This window comes from Aegilops tauschii, chromosome 1, assembly GCF_002575655.3.
Source record: "Aegilops tauschii subsp. strangulata cultivar AL8/78 chromosome 1, Aet v6.0, whole genome shotgun sequence".
In the NCBI taxonomy this organism is placed as follows: Eukaryota; Viridiplantae; Streptophyta; class Magnoliopsida; order Poales; family Poaceae; genus Aegilops; species Aegilops tauschii.
The window spans coordinates 473728380-473746968 of record NC_053035.3 but is presented as its reverse complement, the minus strand read 5'-3'; the positions used below and the strand labels follow the sequence as shown (position 1 = coordinate 473746968).

General features: G+C 43.9%; 1 protein-coding gene across 1 annotated transcript; it reads left to right on the top strand.

Annotated features, from left to right (window-relative positions):
• The first annotated feature begins 4377 nt into the window (after positions 1 to 4377).
• On the top strand, positions 4378 to 5309 carry LOC109737636 (peamaclein-like). Its single transcript, XM_020296761.4, has 4 exons — positions 4378 to 4459; positions 4600 to 4641; positions 4753 to 4783; positions 5038 to 5309. The coding sequence occupies exons 1-4, from the start codon at positions 4403 to 4405 to the stop codon at positions 5217 to 5219; spliced, it is 312 nt and encodes a 103-aa protein (XP_020152350.1). The 5' UTR covers positions 4378 to 4402; the 3' UTR covers positions 5220 to 5309.
• Positions 5310 to 18589: the final 13280 nt, after the last annotated feature.

Below are 18589 nucleotides of genomic sequence, written 5' to 3'. Positions count from 1 at the left end.
TCTGATTAATATTTGAATTTTTTGAAAAACATGAAAATAAAATCGCGCTTGAAAAAGAAAAAGGAAAAATAATAAACGAAAAAGAAAAACCGAAAAAAATAAAGGAAGAGAAAACGACACAGAAAAAAACCGAAAAGCCAGTAGAAGAAAATAAACAGAAAACCCGGGTTCTGGGAACCATCTAGAAGGTTCCCAAAACCGGTTGGTCACAGTCTAAGTGGCCTGCCCAGATCCACCGGTCCTGTTGTAGCCTGTGCGTTGCGTCGACATTTCGATGCAATGAGCGGTGAATAGGAAATACCGATAACAATGCCTATGTGCCATCTAGCCAGACCAGCGAGGCTTTTAGAAGGGTTGCAATCAGTTCAGCCCATTTTGCGCATGTTAGCTTATTAAAATAAATTGCAAAAACTTTGTCAATTATAATCACAGTAATAAAAACAAATTTAAAAATACTTGGGTGTTAAGTATAAATAAAATAACTTATATATATATAACGTTCACATGATTTTTAAAATATTCACATTTTTATTAACATTCTCTTGTGATAACTTTCACTCGTGACACATATTCATAATTTCTAAAAAACTGAAATATCATCAGATAAAAGAATATATTTCTTTAATTGTGCATAGTTATGAATATTTTTTAGTTATGTAAAAAATTCTTAAACAACAAATAAAAAGTGCATATAAATATACAAATGTTTCTATAATTAAAATAATACTTTAATTGTAATTTAGCAAATATTTATGATATTATAAACTATACTACATTTTATAGCTAGAAATAAAATTTAATTTATATGATTTTTTCAAAAATAATTCGTCAATACTATTTACAATTACTTGAATATTTTGCTAAATAATTTAACTTTTGTATGTATAATATTTGTAACACACAAATATTTGAACTGTTTGTTTATTACTATAATTATAATTTACTTAAATTTTACAAATTCCAAAAAGAAATAAAAGAAAGCTAACATGGGTCGCACTGACTACAGCCTATTTAAACCACATGGGTCTGTTTCTGTATAATAGATAGGACATTTACAGTTTCTCAAAAAAAAAGATAGGACATTTACACTTATGTAAGATCAAATCATATGTGGCGTAGTGGCTAGCACATTTTGTTCGCGATCCGCAGGACACCAGTTTGAATCGTAGGCACCATAATTTTTAAGTGGGATTTTTCCTTTGTGCTGACATGTGGGGCCCGCTGGTCACAGAGACATCATGCCCTCTATTAGAAGTGGGTACCATGCCACATGCATGCTAATCAAAATACGGTGCCATGTCAGCGCATTATATGTCTACAGATAGGATTACCATCGTATTTGCAGGCTTGTGCCAAGTTTTAAAACCAGTTAGATGTTTTTTCAAGTTCAGGGTCCAAAGTGAACATCGGTGACAAATTTAAGCACCAACAATGAAATTACATCTTTCTTTTAACTTTTATAATATAAAAGGGCACTAAAATGATCATAGACCTCATAATGATCAAGGAAAACAACCAATGAAATGGAAAGATAACTAGCTGCAGAACGACTAGTAAAAATGAAATTATAATGAAAATCACATTAGTCTTCGTCCTTCGATTGATTGTCGTTCATCGGAGATAGTAACGAAAAGGAACAACTGCAAACGCTCTCGTCATACAAGATTTGAAGACCGCAATAGCCACTAGCCGCTTGAATCGAGATCTACGAAGAAACACATATTGAAGCATAACCCACATGGTATAGGTTTGTAATCCATCATGTAATTTTCATTATGTGTTCAAGGCTCAGCTGCTCTCTTTATCTCATGGTGAGTAAAGAGGCGCTTTTAGTGATGTCAAAGTAAATTTGAATTTTGGCGATGAACAGAATGTTGAATGACTTGAGCAAATCTTGAATGATTATTGAGCACGGTCGATGTGGCTAAATCTAGTGGTGTTAGAATTATCAACTTTGTTGACTGTCATTCACTTTAAGCAACTAGGGTGAACTCAAACCCTCCATGCTCAGCAGCTAAGGTGAATTCAACCCCTCCAGGCTCTTCTACTGATCCCATGGATTCGCCTTCCCTTTGCCCATCGCTTTGGTCATTGGTGTCGGGCGGGGAATCACGGTGCCATGCTCTGGTAGTGGAGTGGCGACATCGGCGCATCGACGACTTGTTCTGGAGACAATAGTGGTGGTTCGGTGGTCTAAGAATCTCGATGTAATTTTCATTATGTTTGAAATGCTTTGTACTTCAGGTGAACATTTATAACATATCTGATATTTTCGCAAAAAGTTATGTTTTCTTGGTAACCTAATAAGTTCTTACAAAATAAAATCATAAATTTATCAGATAGGTAAATCATTGGTATGATTTGATAAACATTTATTTACACAATCATATTAGTATGGACAGTAAATCATGGGCTAACGCACTAAAATATTTATATCTTATTGCAACACACAGGAAATTATCTAATATATATATAAATAAAAGATAACCCGCGTCATTGAGAATAGTCTCATGTCAAACATATTATCTAATTGCACGTGTGTTGCAACAAGGGCATACATATTCTAGTAATTAAACACCATTCATATCTGTTTTTTTAACACAGTACAATCAAAGTCGCTCACATACACGAGAATACACTCACCTCTATGAACACATGCAAGCACACCCTACCCCTATGAGCACCTTCAAGAGACTGAGTCGGCACATCATCTTGAGATTGATGAAGTCACCACAGACGCCTTCTTAGTTGACGGGAACGTCTCCTCCTACTGAACACACATCGCCGGAAAGTCTGGAATAAATCCAGGAAAATTCTAGCAACGATGTCTCTAGGACTTGAACTCTAGTAGGCTCGGGATACCACTCTCCTCCTAACAATCCAACCACATGTTGGTTCGCCCAATTATATCTATTTAATTTGATTTGGGTATGAGCAGGGGAAGGCAAGGAAAATTCTGATTTAGTTGAGAATTTGAAAATAATGACTTAATTTGATTGAGTTATTGTAGGACATAATTTTGAAAAAGAACCAATTTTGTTTAGATTATTCCAAGTTTGTCTATTTATGTTGGTTTTTATTTTGTGTGGCATCGGTTGAGATTACCAAAAAATCAAGAAAAACTAAAGGAGGCGTGGAAAGGAGAAAACTGGGGAGGAGGTGAGGCGAAGCTATCGACCCTCTTTAATAGTAGAGATGCCCGTGCGTTGCAACGGAGGCATATATATTCTGGTGGTTCAACACCAATCATGTAAATTTGATTTGATTTTGGTAATGATTAAGGGAAGGCAAGGAAAGTTTTATTTTAGTTGAGATTTTGGAAAGATTTGATTTTGTAACTTAATGCAAGACGTGATTTTGGGAAAGTGTTGATTTATTTTAGATTATTCCAAGTTACTGTACTTACATTGGTTTTATTTTGTGCGGCATCGGTTGAGATTGTAAAAAAGTCAATAGAAATTTCGGTGGGGAGGGGGAGGTAGGAAAAAACCAGGGAGGAGGTGAGGCGGACCTACTAGGCAAGCTTATTGCCCGTGTGTTGCAATGAGGCATACATATTCTAGTGGTTCAACACCAATCATATCCAACATATACGTCACACCTAGTATATTCTTGATCTTGGCAAGAATTGATTTGATTTGAGTTTGGATAGGAGAAGACAAGTAATATTTTGATTTAGTTGAGGTTTTGGTAAGATTTGATCTAATATGGGTATGGGTAGAGGAAGGGAAGGAAAGTTTTGTTTTAATTGAGATTTTGGAAAGATTTGATTTGATTTCATTGAGTTAATGCAATATGTGAATTTGAGAAAAATACCGATTTGGGTTAGATTATTCAAAGTTGCTCTATTTACTTTGGTTTTTATTTTGTGCGGCATCGGTTGAGATTACCAAAAATCAAAGAAAACCAAGGAGAGGAGGAGCGTGGGGAGGAAAAAATCGTGAAGATAATCTACCAACTCCCCATCAATAATACAGATAATAGTAGAGATGAAAGTGTGGACACTAATTTTGACTGGCTTGTTAATCTTTGGATATTGACCGTATTCCCTAGCTAGTTTAAAAGATATATATGAATTAATAGGTCGTCACTAGTTGCATGTCAAATATATCGCTTTATGGATCCTTTTGGATCGCATAGTTATCTTCTACTCCATACCAAACTCCTAAATTTAGATTTTGGTATCAATCTATTAAATGATTTGATCACCAAACAGGTATACCAATAGATAAGTTGGTGAACAATAATGTCAAAATTTGGAAGATTTTAATTTTAATTGCCAGTTAAAACTAAAATCTAGAATGCATCTAAATATATCATAATTGAATATTATATATACCAAGGTCAGCAACAGGTTTCCCCAGGATCAGATCCCCATTCCATACCAGTGCAACTAAGAAGCATGGCTTGTGTCGCACGCACTCTTTCCATTCCCTTCTTGCTTGCATTATTCCTCGTGGTACCTCTCTCTCCCTCCCTCCCTCCCTCCCTCCCTCTCTCTCTCTCTCTCTCTCTCTCTCTCTCTCTCTCTCTCTCTCTCAATATATCAACTGTTGATGGAAACATATGTTTAACCATGAGTTGCAATCATTTTTTTAGGCTGAGGTATCCGGGAGCATGAATGTAGAATCATACAAACCGGTATGTTTGTTGTACTATTTCCATGGCGCTGGTGAAACGACAAATAAGTCGCAAGCATTATGTCGTACTTGTATCAAAACGCTGATTTTGGTATTTGAATTTCTGATCTAGGCTGGTGCAGAAGGATCTGTTCCTTTAAAAGGTAACAAATCTAAGTCTACATTTGTAAAATCATTATACAACAAAATTCTAAGTCCATGCATGTCAATCATTATAAAGTCATTGTAAAATTAAGAAAACATTCTTCAAATATTCCACATAACATGAGCATTCTAGGAGGAAAGACATGGAACTTTTTTTTGTTGAAGCATAAAAACTAATATGCATGATGGTGTCATAATAATGTCGAATATAACTGTCATTCTTTATTTTTTATATGTTGCGCACGATGAACAGAATGCCCAGTTAAATGCAAGATCCGTTGCTCAGCTACGTCACACAAGAAACCATGCAATTTTTATTGTAACTACTGCTGCAAGAGGTGCCTCTGTGTCCCGTCCGGCACGGTGGGCAACAAGGAAGAATGCCCATGCTACAACAACTTGAAGACCCAGGATGGCAAGCCTAAGTGCCCGTGATATGCTTGCAAGCCGTGTGTCGTCTCCAAGTTTTACAGTCTTGTTGTATCGAACAAAGTATTGATAATAAAGTTGACTTGTTTAATACAAGATATGTGTTATTATTGGAGACAAAATAGGAGATAGGTCAAAATGTCTTCATGAATTTATCATTCTATTTGTAGCAATCTATGTGTTGTTTGCTTGTCAGCCATACTTTGCCACACATCTTATAGACAAGTCTGGCAAGTTAGGTCACTGTTTGGTTCTAGCCACAGCATAGTCAAGTTCTTTTTCTTTCTTTCTTTGGACAAATAAGCGCCATATGTTTATACTTTTTTTGTGGGTGACCCATATGGCCATATGTACTTAAAACGTGTAAGAGGCAAATTTCGCAAATAATAATAATGATGGCAAACTAAAGCAAAGTTCCAACCAAACATACCCTTAGCGCCTGTGCATTGCACGGCGGACTACATTTTTACCAGCTATGAAGGCATACTGAAACAGGGGGTGGATTAATTGCTGCGGCGCGGGTGTGTGTGTTGTCGCGCGGGAGGGGGAGGGGTGCACCAAGTAGAGACATCGAAGATCCGAGCAACAAGTTGACATGCTATGTGCCTCCTTCGATAAAGCACACCCACAAAAGGGAAGCATCTGAAATGACGCTAAGATTTAATAGGGGAATATAGTCATTTTAGTTGGAAGAAAATAAAATATTTGGGTTTACAAAACTTGGTGCGATGATAAATTCTAGACTTGTATTTAACTTCCTGGTATGTCTTGCCTTATACATCTCCAATAGATGATGTAAAAACGTTGTCATGCACAAAAATTCATCGTTTAGGGCACTTTGGGCCAAAAGCGATGCTCTAGTAGATGATGCAAAAAAATTGGTCAGCCCCAAGTGCTACAAAGTTACAGCACCTCTCGAGGCTACCCAAAAGCCAAAACATCGTGGCGGAAACCCAACCCCCACGCTGAATGATGTGATTGACTTGACCCATTCCGTTAGCTTAGCACTTGACCGTTTAGTATATTGCTATTGTTTTCTTCATGACTTATACATGTTCCTATGGCTATGAGATTATGCAACTCCCGAATACTGGAGGAACACTTTGTGTGCTACCAAACGTCACAACGTAACTAGGTGATTATAAAGGTGCTCTATAGGTGTCTCCGATGGTACTTGTTGAGTTGGCATAGATCGAGATTAGGATTTGTCACTCCGATTGTCGTAGAGGTATCTCTGGGCCCTCTCGGTAATGCACATCACTATAAGCCTTGCAAGCAATGTAACTAATGAGTTAGTTGCGGGATGATGCATTACGGAACGAGTAAAGAGACTTGCCGGTAACGAGATTGAACTAGGTATTGAGATACCGACGACCGAATCTCGGGCAAGTAACATACCGATGACAAAGGGAACAACGTATGTTGTTATGCGGTTTGACCGATAAAGATCTTCGTAGAATATGTAGGAACCAATATGAGCATCCAGGTTCCGCTATTGGTTATTGACCGGAGATGAGTCTCGGTCATGTCTACATAGTTCTCGAACCCATAGGGTCCGCACGCTTAAAGTTCGGTGACGATCGGTATTATGAGTTTATGTGTTTTGATGTACCGAAGGTAGTTCGGAGTACCGGATGTGATCACGGACATGACGAGGAGTCTCGAAATGGTCGAGACATAAAGATTGATATATTGGACGGCTATATTCGGACACCGGAAGTGTTCCGGGTGATTTCGGAGAAAACCGGAGTGCCGGAGGGTTACCGGAACCCCCCGGGAGAACTAATGGGCCACATGGGCCTTAGTCGAGAGAGAGAGGGCCGGCCAGGGCAGGCCGCACGCTCCCTCCCCCTCTGGTCCGAATTGGACTAGGGAAGGGGGGCGGCGCCCCCTTTCCTTCTCCCTCTCCTCCTTCCTTTCCCCCTCCTAGTAGGAGTAAGAAAGGGGGGGTCCTACTCCTACTAGGAGGAGTACTCCTCCTCTCCTGGCGCACCACAAGGGCCGGCCGGCCTCCCCCCTTGCTCCTTTATATACGGGGGCAGGGGGCACCCTAGAAAACACAAGTTGATTGTTTCCAGCCGTGTGCGGTGCCCCCCTTCACCATATTCCACCTCGGTCATATCGTCGCAGTGTTTAGGTGAAGCCCTGCACCGGTAGCTTCATCATCACCATCGTCATGCCGTCGTGCTGACGAAACTCTTCCCCGACACTCTGCCGGATCGTGAGTTCGTGGGACGTCACCGAGCCGAATGTGTGCAGATCGCGGAGGTGCCGTACCTTCGGTGCTAGGATCGGTCGATCGTGAAGACGTACGACTACTTCAACCGCGTTGTCATAATGCTTCCGCTTACGGTCTACGAGGGTACGTAGACAACACTCTCCCCTCTCGTTGCTATACATCACCATGATCTTGCGTGTGCGTAGGATTTTTTTTGAAATTACTACGTTCCCCAACAGTGGCATCTGAGCCAGGTTTATGCATAGATGTTATATGCACGAGTAGAACACAAGTTAGTTGTGGGCGATACTAGTCATACTGCTTACCAACATGTCATACTTTGATTCGGCGGTATTGTTGGATGAAGCGGCCCGGACCGACATTACGCGTACGCTTACGCGAGACTGGTTCTACCGACGTGCTTCGCACACAGGTGGCTGGCGGGTGTCAGTTTCTCCAACTTTAGTTGAATCGAGTGTGGCTACGCCCGGTCCTTGTGAACGTTAAAACAACACATACTTGACGAAATATCGTTGTGGTTTTGATGCGTAGGTAAGAACGGTTCTTGCTCAGCCCGTAGCAGCCACGTAAAACTTGCAACAACAAAGTAGAGGACATCTAACTTGTTTTTGCAGGGCATGTTGTGATGTGATATGGTAAGACATGATGCTAAATTTTATTGTATGATATGATCATGTTTTGTAACAGAGTGACCGACAACTGGCAGGAGCCATAATTGTCGCTTCATTGTATGAAATGCAATCGCCATGTAATTGCTTTACTTTATCACTAAGCGGTAGCGATAGTCGTAGAAGCATTAGTTGGCGAGACGACAACGATGCTACGATGGAGATCAAGGTGTCGCGCCGGTGACGATGGTGATCATGACGGTGCTTTGGAGATGGAGATCAAAGGCACAAGATGATGATGGCCATATCATATCACTTATATTGATTGCATGTGATGTTTATGCTTTATGCATCTTATTTTGCTTAGATCGACGATAGCATTATAAGATGATCTCTGACAAAATTTCAAGGTACAAGTGTTCTCCCTGAGTATGCACCGTTGCAAAAGTTCGTCGTGCCGAGACACCACGTGATGATCGGGTGTGATAAGCTCTACGTTCACATACAACGGGTGCAAGCCAGTTTTGCACATGCAGAATACTCGGGTTAAACTTGACGAGCCTAGCATATGCAGATATGGCCTCAGAACACTGAGACCGAAAGGTCGAGCGTGAATCATATAGTACTTGTAACATCCCCAGCATCACACTACAGTAATCACCCCCTAATAAAGGTCATGTCATCATGATCATCATGCCAAAACGCCACTTGTCCAAAATCTGCTTCAAATTCAAATTGCATGTCAAATATTTGATTCTTCTTTCATGCAATCAAAATAGTTCACAATATGACAAATATTCTCTAAGTATTTTTCATGTTAAAACCAAAATCTTTGGAGTCCCCAAATTGCCCCTGGAAATTAATTAGTGTTCCAGCAGCATTTAAATATGCCATTCCCAATTTCCAAAATTCCTAGTCAAATCCTCTTGCCTCCAAAGTATTTGTGGCAATACCTAAAAATGTGGAGGAATTAATGGGCCAAGTCCCATATTTTTCCTAAATCGTTTGGATGCTCAAATAAATCTTTTCCTCTCTCTATTTTAATTTTTTTTTAAGAAAAGAGAAAGAGCACAGGCCACTGCGCACTGGGCCGAGTGCACAGTGCCTGGCCCGAGCCAACTGGCCCAGCTGGCCACCGCGCCCCCCCTTGGGCCTCAGCCCACCTGGCCGACCCAGGCCGCCCAGTTCCCCCTCCCGCGTCGTCTTCACTATGCGGGCGACCGAGTGCCCGTGCCCGCGGTCCCCGCCCGACCGGCTCGCCGCCCCACGCCGCGGCAACGCCGGGGATAAGGACGAGCCCTCCCCCTCGACCTCATCCTCGTCAGCCCCCTCCCCGCGCAGATATTTTTCCCTCTCCCCCAGATCTCGCCCACTCTCCACCTCGCGCGCTCCATCTCGCCTGAGCGCCGCGTCGCCGCCGTCTGGCACCACCACGGCGAGCGCCGCCCCCTCTTCCCTCCGACGTGCCCTTCCGCTTCACCGGCCTCCGCTGCATCTTCTCCGACCGCACGCTCGAGCGGGACGCCCCCGCGGCGCCGTCCCCGCCACCGGCTTCTTCCTCGGCTCCGACACACTCCGTCGACGAATCCGGCCACCTCAAGCCTCCATCAAGCCCGCTGCCATCCCCTACGGCCCCACGGTGAGCTCCTGCGCGTAACCCCTCACCCCCCGTCCGTTTCCATGCGTGTAACCGCCATCGCCATAGCTCCCGTAGGCCACCGCCGCCCTGCTCCATCGCCGCCATGGCCACCGCTCGTTCCGAGCTAGCCGAGCACGAGCACGTGCTAAGAGCCTCCCGGTGAAGCCGCTAGTGCCCTCTGCTTGTCCTCCCATGTCCCCTTGCACCGGATCCATCTGCGCCCGACTCCGGCCGGCGCGTCGCTCATCATCGTCGTCCCCACGGGCCTCCCCGCAGCCTCCCGCTACCTCCATCGGACGCGCGTGAGCGCCAGCTACTCGTAGGCCCTCTCCGGGCGCCGACCCGTGCCCTGCATCGCCGAATCCACCATCGCCCGCCGCCGCCGCCTCTGCTCGACGCCGCCGTTGTTGCAGCCCGCCTCAGCCCGAGCTAAGGCCACAGTTGGATGCGCCGCTCCTCCCGCGTCCGAACGAGCCGGGCCGCGCTCGAAACGGCCCTCTGTGGCGCGTTTCCGGCGAGGTCCCGAGCGCCTCCGCCATGTTTTCGGTCGCCGGCGTTCAGCCGCCGGCCACTGCCAACGTGGCACACCTGGGGCCACCCCTGGGTCACTGCCAGCGGGCCCCGCAGGCCCCGTTGACTGGGTTGACCCAGTCAACGTACTGACTGTGCAGCCCAGCGCCACTGACATGCGGGCCTCGTGTTATTTAAATAGGTTTTATAAATAATAAAAATGTTAATTAATCTATTAACTAATTAGTAATTAGTTAGTCACTCACACCAGGGGCCCACCCCTCTAATTAGGCTGTAAGTTTAGTTTAAATTACTGTTAGACTAACAGAGGCTGACATGTGGGTCCCACTGGACCCACAGGCCCGGTTTGACCCTGGTCAGCGAGTCTGTTGACTGCTGACGTCATCCCCACGCAATGCTGACGTCATATTCCTTTTCTGTTAATATAAATAATTCCAGAATATTGTTAAAACTTTCAAAAATCATATAAAATAATCCGTAGCTCGGATGAAAATGTTTTCTATATGAAAGTTGCTCAGAAAAATCCAACGAATCCGAATACGCGGTCCGTTCATTTGTCACATGCATCTAGCATGCTGAACATGGAACTTTCCCCCTCCGGTCATCTGTCTGGCACAGGTCCGGAACCGGGAAAACATTCCCGGTTGAATTTCCCCCTTCACCTATTCGTGTAGACATACGTTAGGTCACACCCCACACGTCATATTGCCATGTTTTACTTTGTGATGCCTTGTTTGCTCTATATTTATTGTTTCTTCCCCCTCTTCTCTCCGGTAGACCCCGAGACCGATGCTGCCCCTGTGATCGACTACGTCGACGACGACCCCCTCCTTGCCAGAGCAACCAGGCAAGCCCCCCCTTTGATCATCCCGATATCGCCCATTCCATTCTCTCATGCTTGCATTAGATTTTGCTAGTGTTATTGTTTGCTCCTATTTTGATGCATAGCCTGCTTTTGTAACCTGCTCATTGTTACCTACCTGCTTATCCTAAACTGCTTAGTATAGGTTGGTTAGTGATCCATCAGTGACCCCCACCTTGTCCTTGTTGCCCCTGCTTCATCATTGAAGACCCGATCAACGGGATCGAAGACCAGGCCCCGGCACCGCACATCACTTTCCCCTTAGTTGCTCGACACTACTGGGTTACTATCGAGTGCCGAGGGTGAGACCTCTACAACACTTCTGATGTTAACCCTGTAGTGTAGCTATTCGGTCTTGGTCATCGGGGGTGATTCCGCCTTAACCACTTCCGATACGACTCTGTCGTGCAACCCCTCAAGTGTGAACCTCGGGGGTGGTTCCTCTTACGTTCACCTTGATGATTACATCGAGTGGAATCCGTCAAGGGTGATTCCTCAGGTTTTCCCCTTGGTGTTAGACACACAGTTACTATGGTTACTATGACTTTACACTGAACCATGTTACTAAAGACGGGTCGGCCTGAGGGGTACCCGCGCGAGCTTAATTGCGAGTGATGTGGAGTCGGGTTGACCTGGAGGGTGCCCGCGAGATAATTACGAGGCGTGGCCGGGCATTCCTAGCCCTTGCCGCAAGTCCTCGAGATGGGGCAACGGGGTCACATCTTTCGTGAGTCTCTGCTTGTTACCGCGTGTTCCTAATCCACTATGATTTGGATATTTGATCCGAGGGGCCTCTGGCCTGATAGCACTAACCATCACATGGGCATAGTATGGGCGTTCTGTGTCGTATGCATCAGCCAAAGCTTAATAGACATCAAGCGACTGAGCGGCGCGCGCCGGGTTGGACTGGTAAGCTCCCGCCTTTTTAAGGAGGTAGCTAGGTCTGCTCACCGGCCGCCCACGCAACGTGCAGGAGTTCCCGGGGCGATGGCCCATGACCCCTGGGGGCATAGGTTTAGTCCGACGTGCTTGACCTCTCTATTAAGCCTAGGTCGGGTTGCGGCGTATTGTTTGGCCGAGGCCGGGCATGACCCAGGAAACTGTGTCCGGCCGGAGTTAATCGAGCGTGGTGGGTAAGTTGGTGCACCCCTGCAGGGAAGAAAACATCTATCGATAGCATGTCCTACGGTAACGGACACTTGGAGTTGTATCCCGATCGATACAACTAGAACTGGATACTTGTGATGAGACTTGGATATGAGATGATAACTGGATAGTATGGCTGTGGGATTGCTTTCTCGCAGGGAGTTGAGAAAGGATCTCTGGCCGAGGTTGATAACACTTCTACTACTTTACTTTATGCTACTCTACTCCCTCCTGTTGCTGCAAGATGGTGGTTTCCAGAAGATGCTAGTCTTCGATAGGCTAGGCTTTCCCCTCTATTCTGGCATTTCTGCAACCCAGTCCACATATACAGCCTCTCTTTGATAATGTTGCATATGTAGTGTAGATCCTTGCTTGCGAGTACTTTGGATGAGTACTCACGGTTGCTTTGCTTCCTATTTTTCCACCTCTTTCCATTCTTCTCGGATGTCGCAACCAGATGGTGGAGCCCAGGATCCAGACGCCACCTTCGACGATGACTGCTACTACCCCGAGGGTGCCTACTACTACGTAGAGACCGCCGACGACCAAGAGTAGTTAGGAGGCTCCCAGGCAGGAGGCCTTGCCTTTTCGATCGTTGCTACTTTTGTGCTAGCCTTCTTAAGGCAGACTTGTCTAACTTATGTCTGTACTCAGATATTGTTGCTTCCGCTGACTCTTGTGTTTTCGAGCTTATGTATTCGAGCCCTCGAGGCCCATGGCTTGTAATATAAAGCTTGTATTATTTTTATTTGTGTCTAGAGTTGTGTTGTGATATCTTCCAGTGAGTCCTTGATCTTAATCGTACACATTTTCGTGTATGATTAGTGTACGATTGAATCGAGGGCGTCACAATAGTAGATATGATCAACATAGTGATGTTCACCATTGGAAACTACTCCATCTCACGTGATGATCGGACATGGTTTAGTTGATATGGATCACGTGATCACTTAGATGATTAGAGGGATGTATTTTGCATGTCTATGTTGTTGTAGATAGATGGCATGTGTTGTTGTTCCGTTGAATTTTAATGCGTTCCTAGAGAAAGCTAAGTTGAAAGATGATGGTAGCAACTACACAGACTGGGTCCGTAACTTGAGGATTATCCTCATTGCTGCACAGAAGAATTACGTCCTGGAAGCACCGCTAGGTGCCAAACCTGCTGCAGGAGCAACGCCAGATGTTATGAACGTCTGGCAGAGCAAAGCTGATGACTACTCGATAGTTCAGTGTGCCATGCTTTACGGCTTAGAACCGGGACTTCAACGACGTTTTGAACGTCATGGTGCATATGAGATGTTCCAGGAGTTGAAGTTAATATTTCAAGCAAATGCCCGGATTGAGAGATATGAAGTCTCCAATAAGTTCTACCGCTGCAAGATGGAGGAGAATAGTTCTGTCAGTGAGCATATACTCAAAATGTCTGGGTATAACAATCACTTGATTCAATTGGGAGTTAATCTTCCGGATGATAGAGTCATTGACAGAATTCTTCAATCACCGCCACCAAGCTACAAGAGCTTCGTGATGAACTATAATATGCAAGGGATGGATAAGACAATTCCCGAGCTCTTCGCAATGCTAAAGGCTGCGGAGGTAGAAATCAAGAAGGAGCATCAAGTGTTGATGGTCAACAAGACCACCAGTTTCAAGAAAAAGGGTAAAGGGAAGAAGGGGAACTTCAAGAAGAACAGCAAGCAAGTTGCTGCTCAAGTGAAGATGCCCAAGTCTGGACCTAAGCCTGAGACTGAGTGCTTCTACTGCAAAGGGACTGGTCACTGGAAGCGGAACTGCCCCAAGTATTTGGCGGATAAGAAGGATAGCAAGGTGAACAAAGGTATATGTGATATACATGTTATTGATGTGTACCTTACTAATGCTCACAGTAGTGCCTGGGTATTTGATACTGGTTCTGTTGCTAATATTTGCAACTCGAAAGAGGGACTACGTATTAAGCGAAGATTGGCTAAGGACGAGGTGACGATGAGCGTGGGAAATGGTTCCAAAGTCGATGTGATCGCGGTCGGCACGCTACCTCTACATCTACCTTCGGGATTAGTTTTAGACCTGAATAATTGTTATTTGGTGCCAGCGTTGAGCATGAACATTATATCTGGATCTTGTTTGATGCGAGACGGTTATTCATTTAAATCAGAGAGTAATGGTTGTTTTATTTATATGAGTAATACCTTTTATGCTCATGCACGCTTGAAGAGTGGTCTATTCTTTTTGAATCTCGATAGTAGTGATACACATATTCATAATATTGAAGCCAAATGATGCAGAGTTGATAATGATAGTGCAACTTATTTGTGGCACTGCCGTTTATGTCATATTGGTGTAAAGCGCATGAAGAAACTACATTCTAATGGACTTTTGGAATCACTTGATTATGAATCACTTGGTACTTGCGAACCATGCCTCATGGGCAAGATGACTAAAACGCCGTTCTCCGGAACAATGGAGCGAGCAACAGATTTGTTGGAAATCATACGTACTGATGTATGTGGTCCGATGAATGTTGAGGCTCGCGGCGGGTATCGTTATTTTCTCACCTTCACAGATAATTTAAGCAGATATGGGTATATCTACTTGATGAAACATAAGTCTGAAACATTTGAAAAGTTCAAAGAATTTCAGAGTGAAGAGGAAAATCATCGTAACATGAAAATAAAGTTTCTACGATCTGATCGTGGAGGAGAATATTTGAGTTACGAGTTTGGTCTTCATTTGAAACAATGCGGAATAGTTTTGCAACTCACGCCACCCGGAACACCACAGCGTAATGGTGTGTCCGGACATCGTAATCGTACTTTACTAGATATGGTGCGATCTATGATGTCTCTTACTGATTTACCGCTATTGTTTTGGGGTTATGCTTTAGAGACGGCTGCATTCACGTTAAATAGGGCACCATCTAAATCCGTTGAGACGACGCCTTATGAACTGTGGTTTGGCAAGAAACCAAAGTTGTCATTTCTTAAAGTTTGGGGCTATGATGCTTATGTGAAAAAGCTTCAACCTGATAAGCTCGAACCCAAATGGGAGAAATGTGTCTTCATAGGATACCCAAAGGAGACTGTTGGGTACACCTTCTATCACAGATCTGAGGGCAAGACATTCGTTGCTAAGAATGGATCCTTTCTAGAGAAGGAGTTTCTCTCGAAAGAAGTGAGTGGGAGGAAAGTAGAACTTGATGAGGTAACTGTACCTGCTCCCTTATTGGAAAGTAGTTCATCACAGAAATATGTTCCTGTGACTCCTACACCAATTAGTGAGGAAGCTAATGATGATGATCATGAAACTTCAGATCAAGTTACTACTGAACCTCGTAGGTCAACCAGAGTAAGATCCGCACCAGAGTGGTACAGTAATCCTGTTCTGGAGGTCATGCTACTTGACCATGATGAACCTACGAACTATGAGGAAGCGATGATGAGCCCAGATTCCGCAAAATGGCTTGAGGCCATGAAATCTGAGATGGGATCCATGTATGAGAACAAAGTGTGGACTTTGGTTGACTTGCCCGATGATCGGCAAGCCATAGAGAATAAATGGATCTTCAAGAAGAAGACTGACGCTGACGGTAATGTTACTGTTTACAAAGCTCGACTTGTTGCGAAAGGTTTTCGACAAGTTCAAGGAGTTGACTACGATGAGACTTCCTCACCTGTAGCGATGCTTAAGTCCGTCCGAATCATGTTAGCAATTGCCGCATTTTATGACTATGAAATTTGGCAAATGGATGTAAAGGCTACATTCCTGAATGGATTTCTGGAAGAAGAGTTGTATATGATGCAACTTGAAGGTTTTATCGATCCAAAGGATGCTAACAAAGTGTGCAAGCTCCAGCAATCCATCTATGGACTGGTGCAAGCATCTCGGAGTTGGAATAAACGTTTTGATAGTGTGATCAAAGCATATGGTTTTATACAGACTTTTGGAGAAGCCTGTATTTACAAGAAAGTGAGTGGGAGCTCTGTAGCATTTCTAATATTATAGGTGGATGACATATTGTTGATTGGAAACGATATAGAATTTCTGGATAAGCATAAAAGGATACTTGAATAAGAGTTTTTCAATGAAAGACCTCGGTGAAGCTACATATATATTGGGCATCAAGATTGATACGTCCATTTTGCATCATGCTTTTATATCGATATTTATTGCATTATGGGCTGTTATTACACATAATGTCACAATACTTATGCCTATTCTCTCTTATTTTACAAGGTTTACATAAGGAGGAGAATGCCGGCAGCTGGAATTCTGGCTGGAAAAAGAGCAAATATTAGAGACCTATTCTGCACAACTCCAAAAGTCCTGAAACTCCACGAAAGTCATTTTTGGAAATAATAAAAAATACTGAGCGGAAGAAATACAAGTGGGGGCCCACACCCTGGCCACGAGGGTGGGGGCGCGCCCTACCCCCCTGGGCGCGCCCCCTGCCTCGTGGGCCCCCTGTTGGCTCTCCGATGCCCATCTTTTGGTATATGAAGTCTTTCGTCCGAAGAAAAATCATAAGCAAGGTTTCGGGACGAGACTCGGCCGCCACGAGGCGGAACCTTGGCGGAACCAATCTAGGGCTCCGGCAGAGCTGTTTTGCCGGGGACACTTCCCTCCGGGAGGGGGAAATCATCGCCATCGTCATCACCAATGCTCCTCTCATCAGGAGAGGGCAATCTCCATCAACATCTTCACCAGCACCATCTCCTCTCAAACCCTAGTTCATCTCTTGTATCCAATTCTTGTCTCCAAGTCTGGGATTGGTACCTGTAGGTTGCTAGTAGTGTTGATTACTCCTTGTAGTTGATGCTAGTTGGTTTATTTGGTGGAAGATCATATGTTCAGATCCTATATGCATATAAATACTCCTCTGATTATGAACATGATATGCTTTGTGGGTAGTTACGTTTGTTCCTGAGGACATGGGAGAAGTCTTGCTATTAGTAGTCATGTGAATTTGGTATTCGTTCGATATTTTGATGAGATGTATGTTGTCTATCCTCTAGTGGTGTTATGTGAACGTCGACTACATGACACTTCACCATTGTTTGGGCCTAGAGGAAGGCATTGGGAAGTAATAAGTAGATGATGGGTTGCTAGAGTGACAGAAGCTTAAACCCTAGTTTATCCGTTGCTTCGTAAGGGGCTGATTTGGATCCATATGTTTCATGCTATGGTTAGGTTTACCTTAATACTTCTTTTGTAGTTGCGGATGCTAGCAATAGGGGTTAATCATAAGTGGGATGCTTGTCCAAGTAAGGACAGCACCCAAGCACCGGTCCACCCACATATCAAATTATCAAAGTACCGAACGCGAATCATATGAACGTGATGAAAACTAGCTTGACGATAATTCCCATGTGTCCTCGGGAGCGTTTTCCTTTATATAAGAGTTTGTCCAGGCTTGTCCTTTGCTACAAAAAGGATTGGGCCACCTTGCTGCACTTTATTTACTTTTGTTACTTGTTGCTCGTTACCAATTATCTTATCACAAAACTATCTATTACCTATTATTTTAGTGCTTGCAGAGAATACCTTGCTGAAAACTGCTTATCATTTCCTTCTGCTCCTCGTTGGGTTCGACACTCTTACTTATCGAAAGGACTACGATAGATCCCCTATACTTGTGGGTCATGAAAGATCTATAGAGATAGATCAAGACGCTTAATTGGACTTTCACAAACTACATACCTTGATAAAGTTTTGAAGAAGTTCAAAATGGATCAAGCAAAGAAAGGGTTCTTTCCTGTACTACAAGGTGTGAAGTTGAGTAAGACTCAATGCCCGACCACTGCAGTAGATAGAGAGAAAATGAAAAGTGTTCCCTATGCTTCAGCCATAGGCTCTATCATGTATGCAATGCTATGTACCAGACCTGATGTGTGCCTTGCTATTAGTTTAGCAGGGAGGTACCAAAGTAATCCAGGAGTGGATCACTGGACAGCGGTCAAGAACATCCTGAAATACCTGAAAAGAACTAAGGATATGTTTCTCGTTTATGGAGGTGACAAAGAGCTCGTCGTAAATGGTTACGTCGACGCAAGCTTTGACATTGATCCGGATGACTCTAAGTCACAAACTGGATATGTATTTATATTGAACGGTGGAGCTGACAGTTGGAGCAGTTCTAAACAAAGCGTCGTGGCGGGATCTACATGTGAAGCGGAGTACATAGCTGCTTCAGAAGCAGCAAATGAAGGAGTCTGGATGAAGGAGTTCATATCCGATCTAGGTGTCATACCTAGTGCATCGGGTCTAATGAAAATCTTTTGTGACAATACTGGTGCAATTGCCTTGGCAAAGGAATCCAGATTTCACAAGAGAACCAAGCACATCAAGAGACGC

What these genes read in the sequence shown, in the direction of transcription:
- LOC109737636 (XM_020296761.4), top strand. Translation starts at nt 4,403, where the DNA reads ATGGCTTGTGTCGCACGCACTCTTTCCATTCCCTTCTTGCTTGCATTA. An exon ending in TGCTTGCATTATTCCTCGTG is followed by an intron (nt 4,460 to 4,599) that starts GTACCTCTCTCT and finishes TCATTTTTTTAG; the next exon opens with GCTGAGGTATCCGGGAGCAT. An exon ending in AGGATCTGTTCCTTTAAAAG is followed by an intron (nt 4,784 to 5,037) that starts GTAACAAATCTA and finishes CACGATGAACAG; the next exon opens with AATGCCCAGTTAAATGCAAG.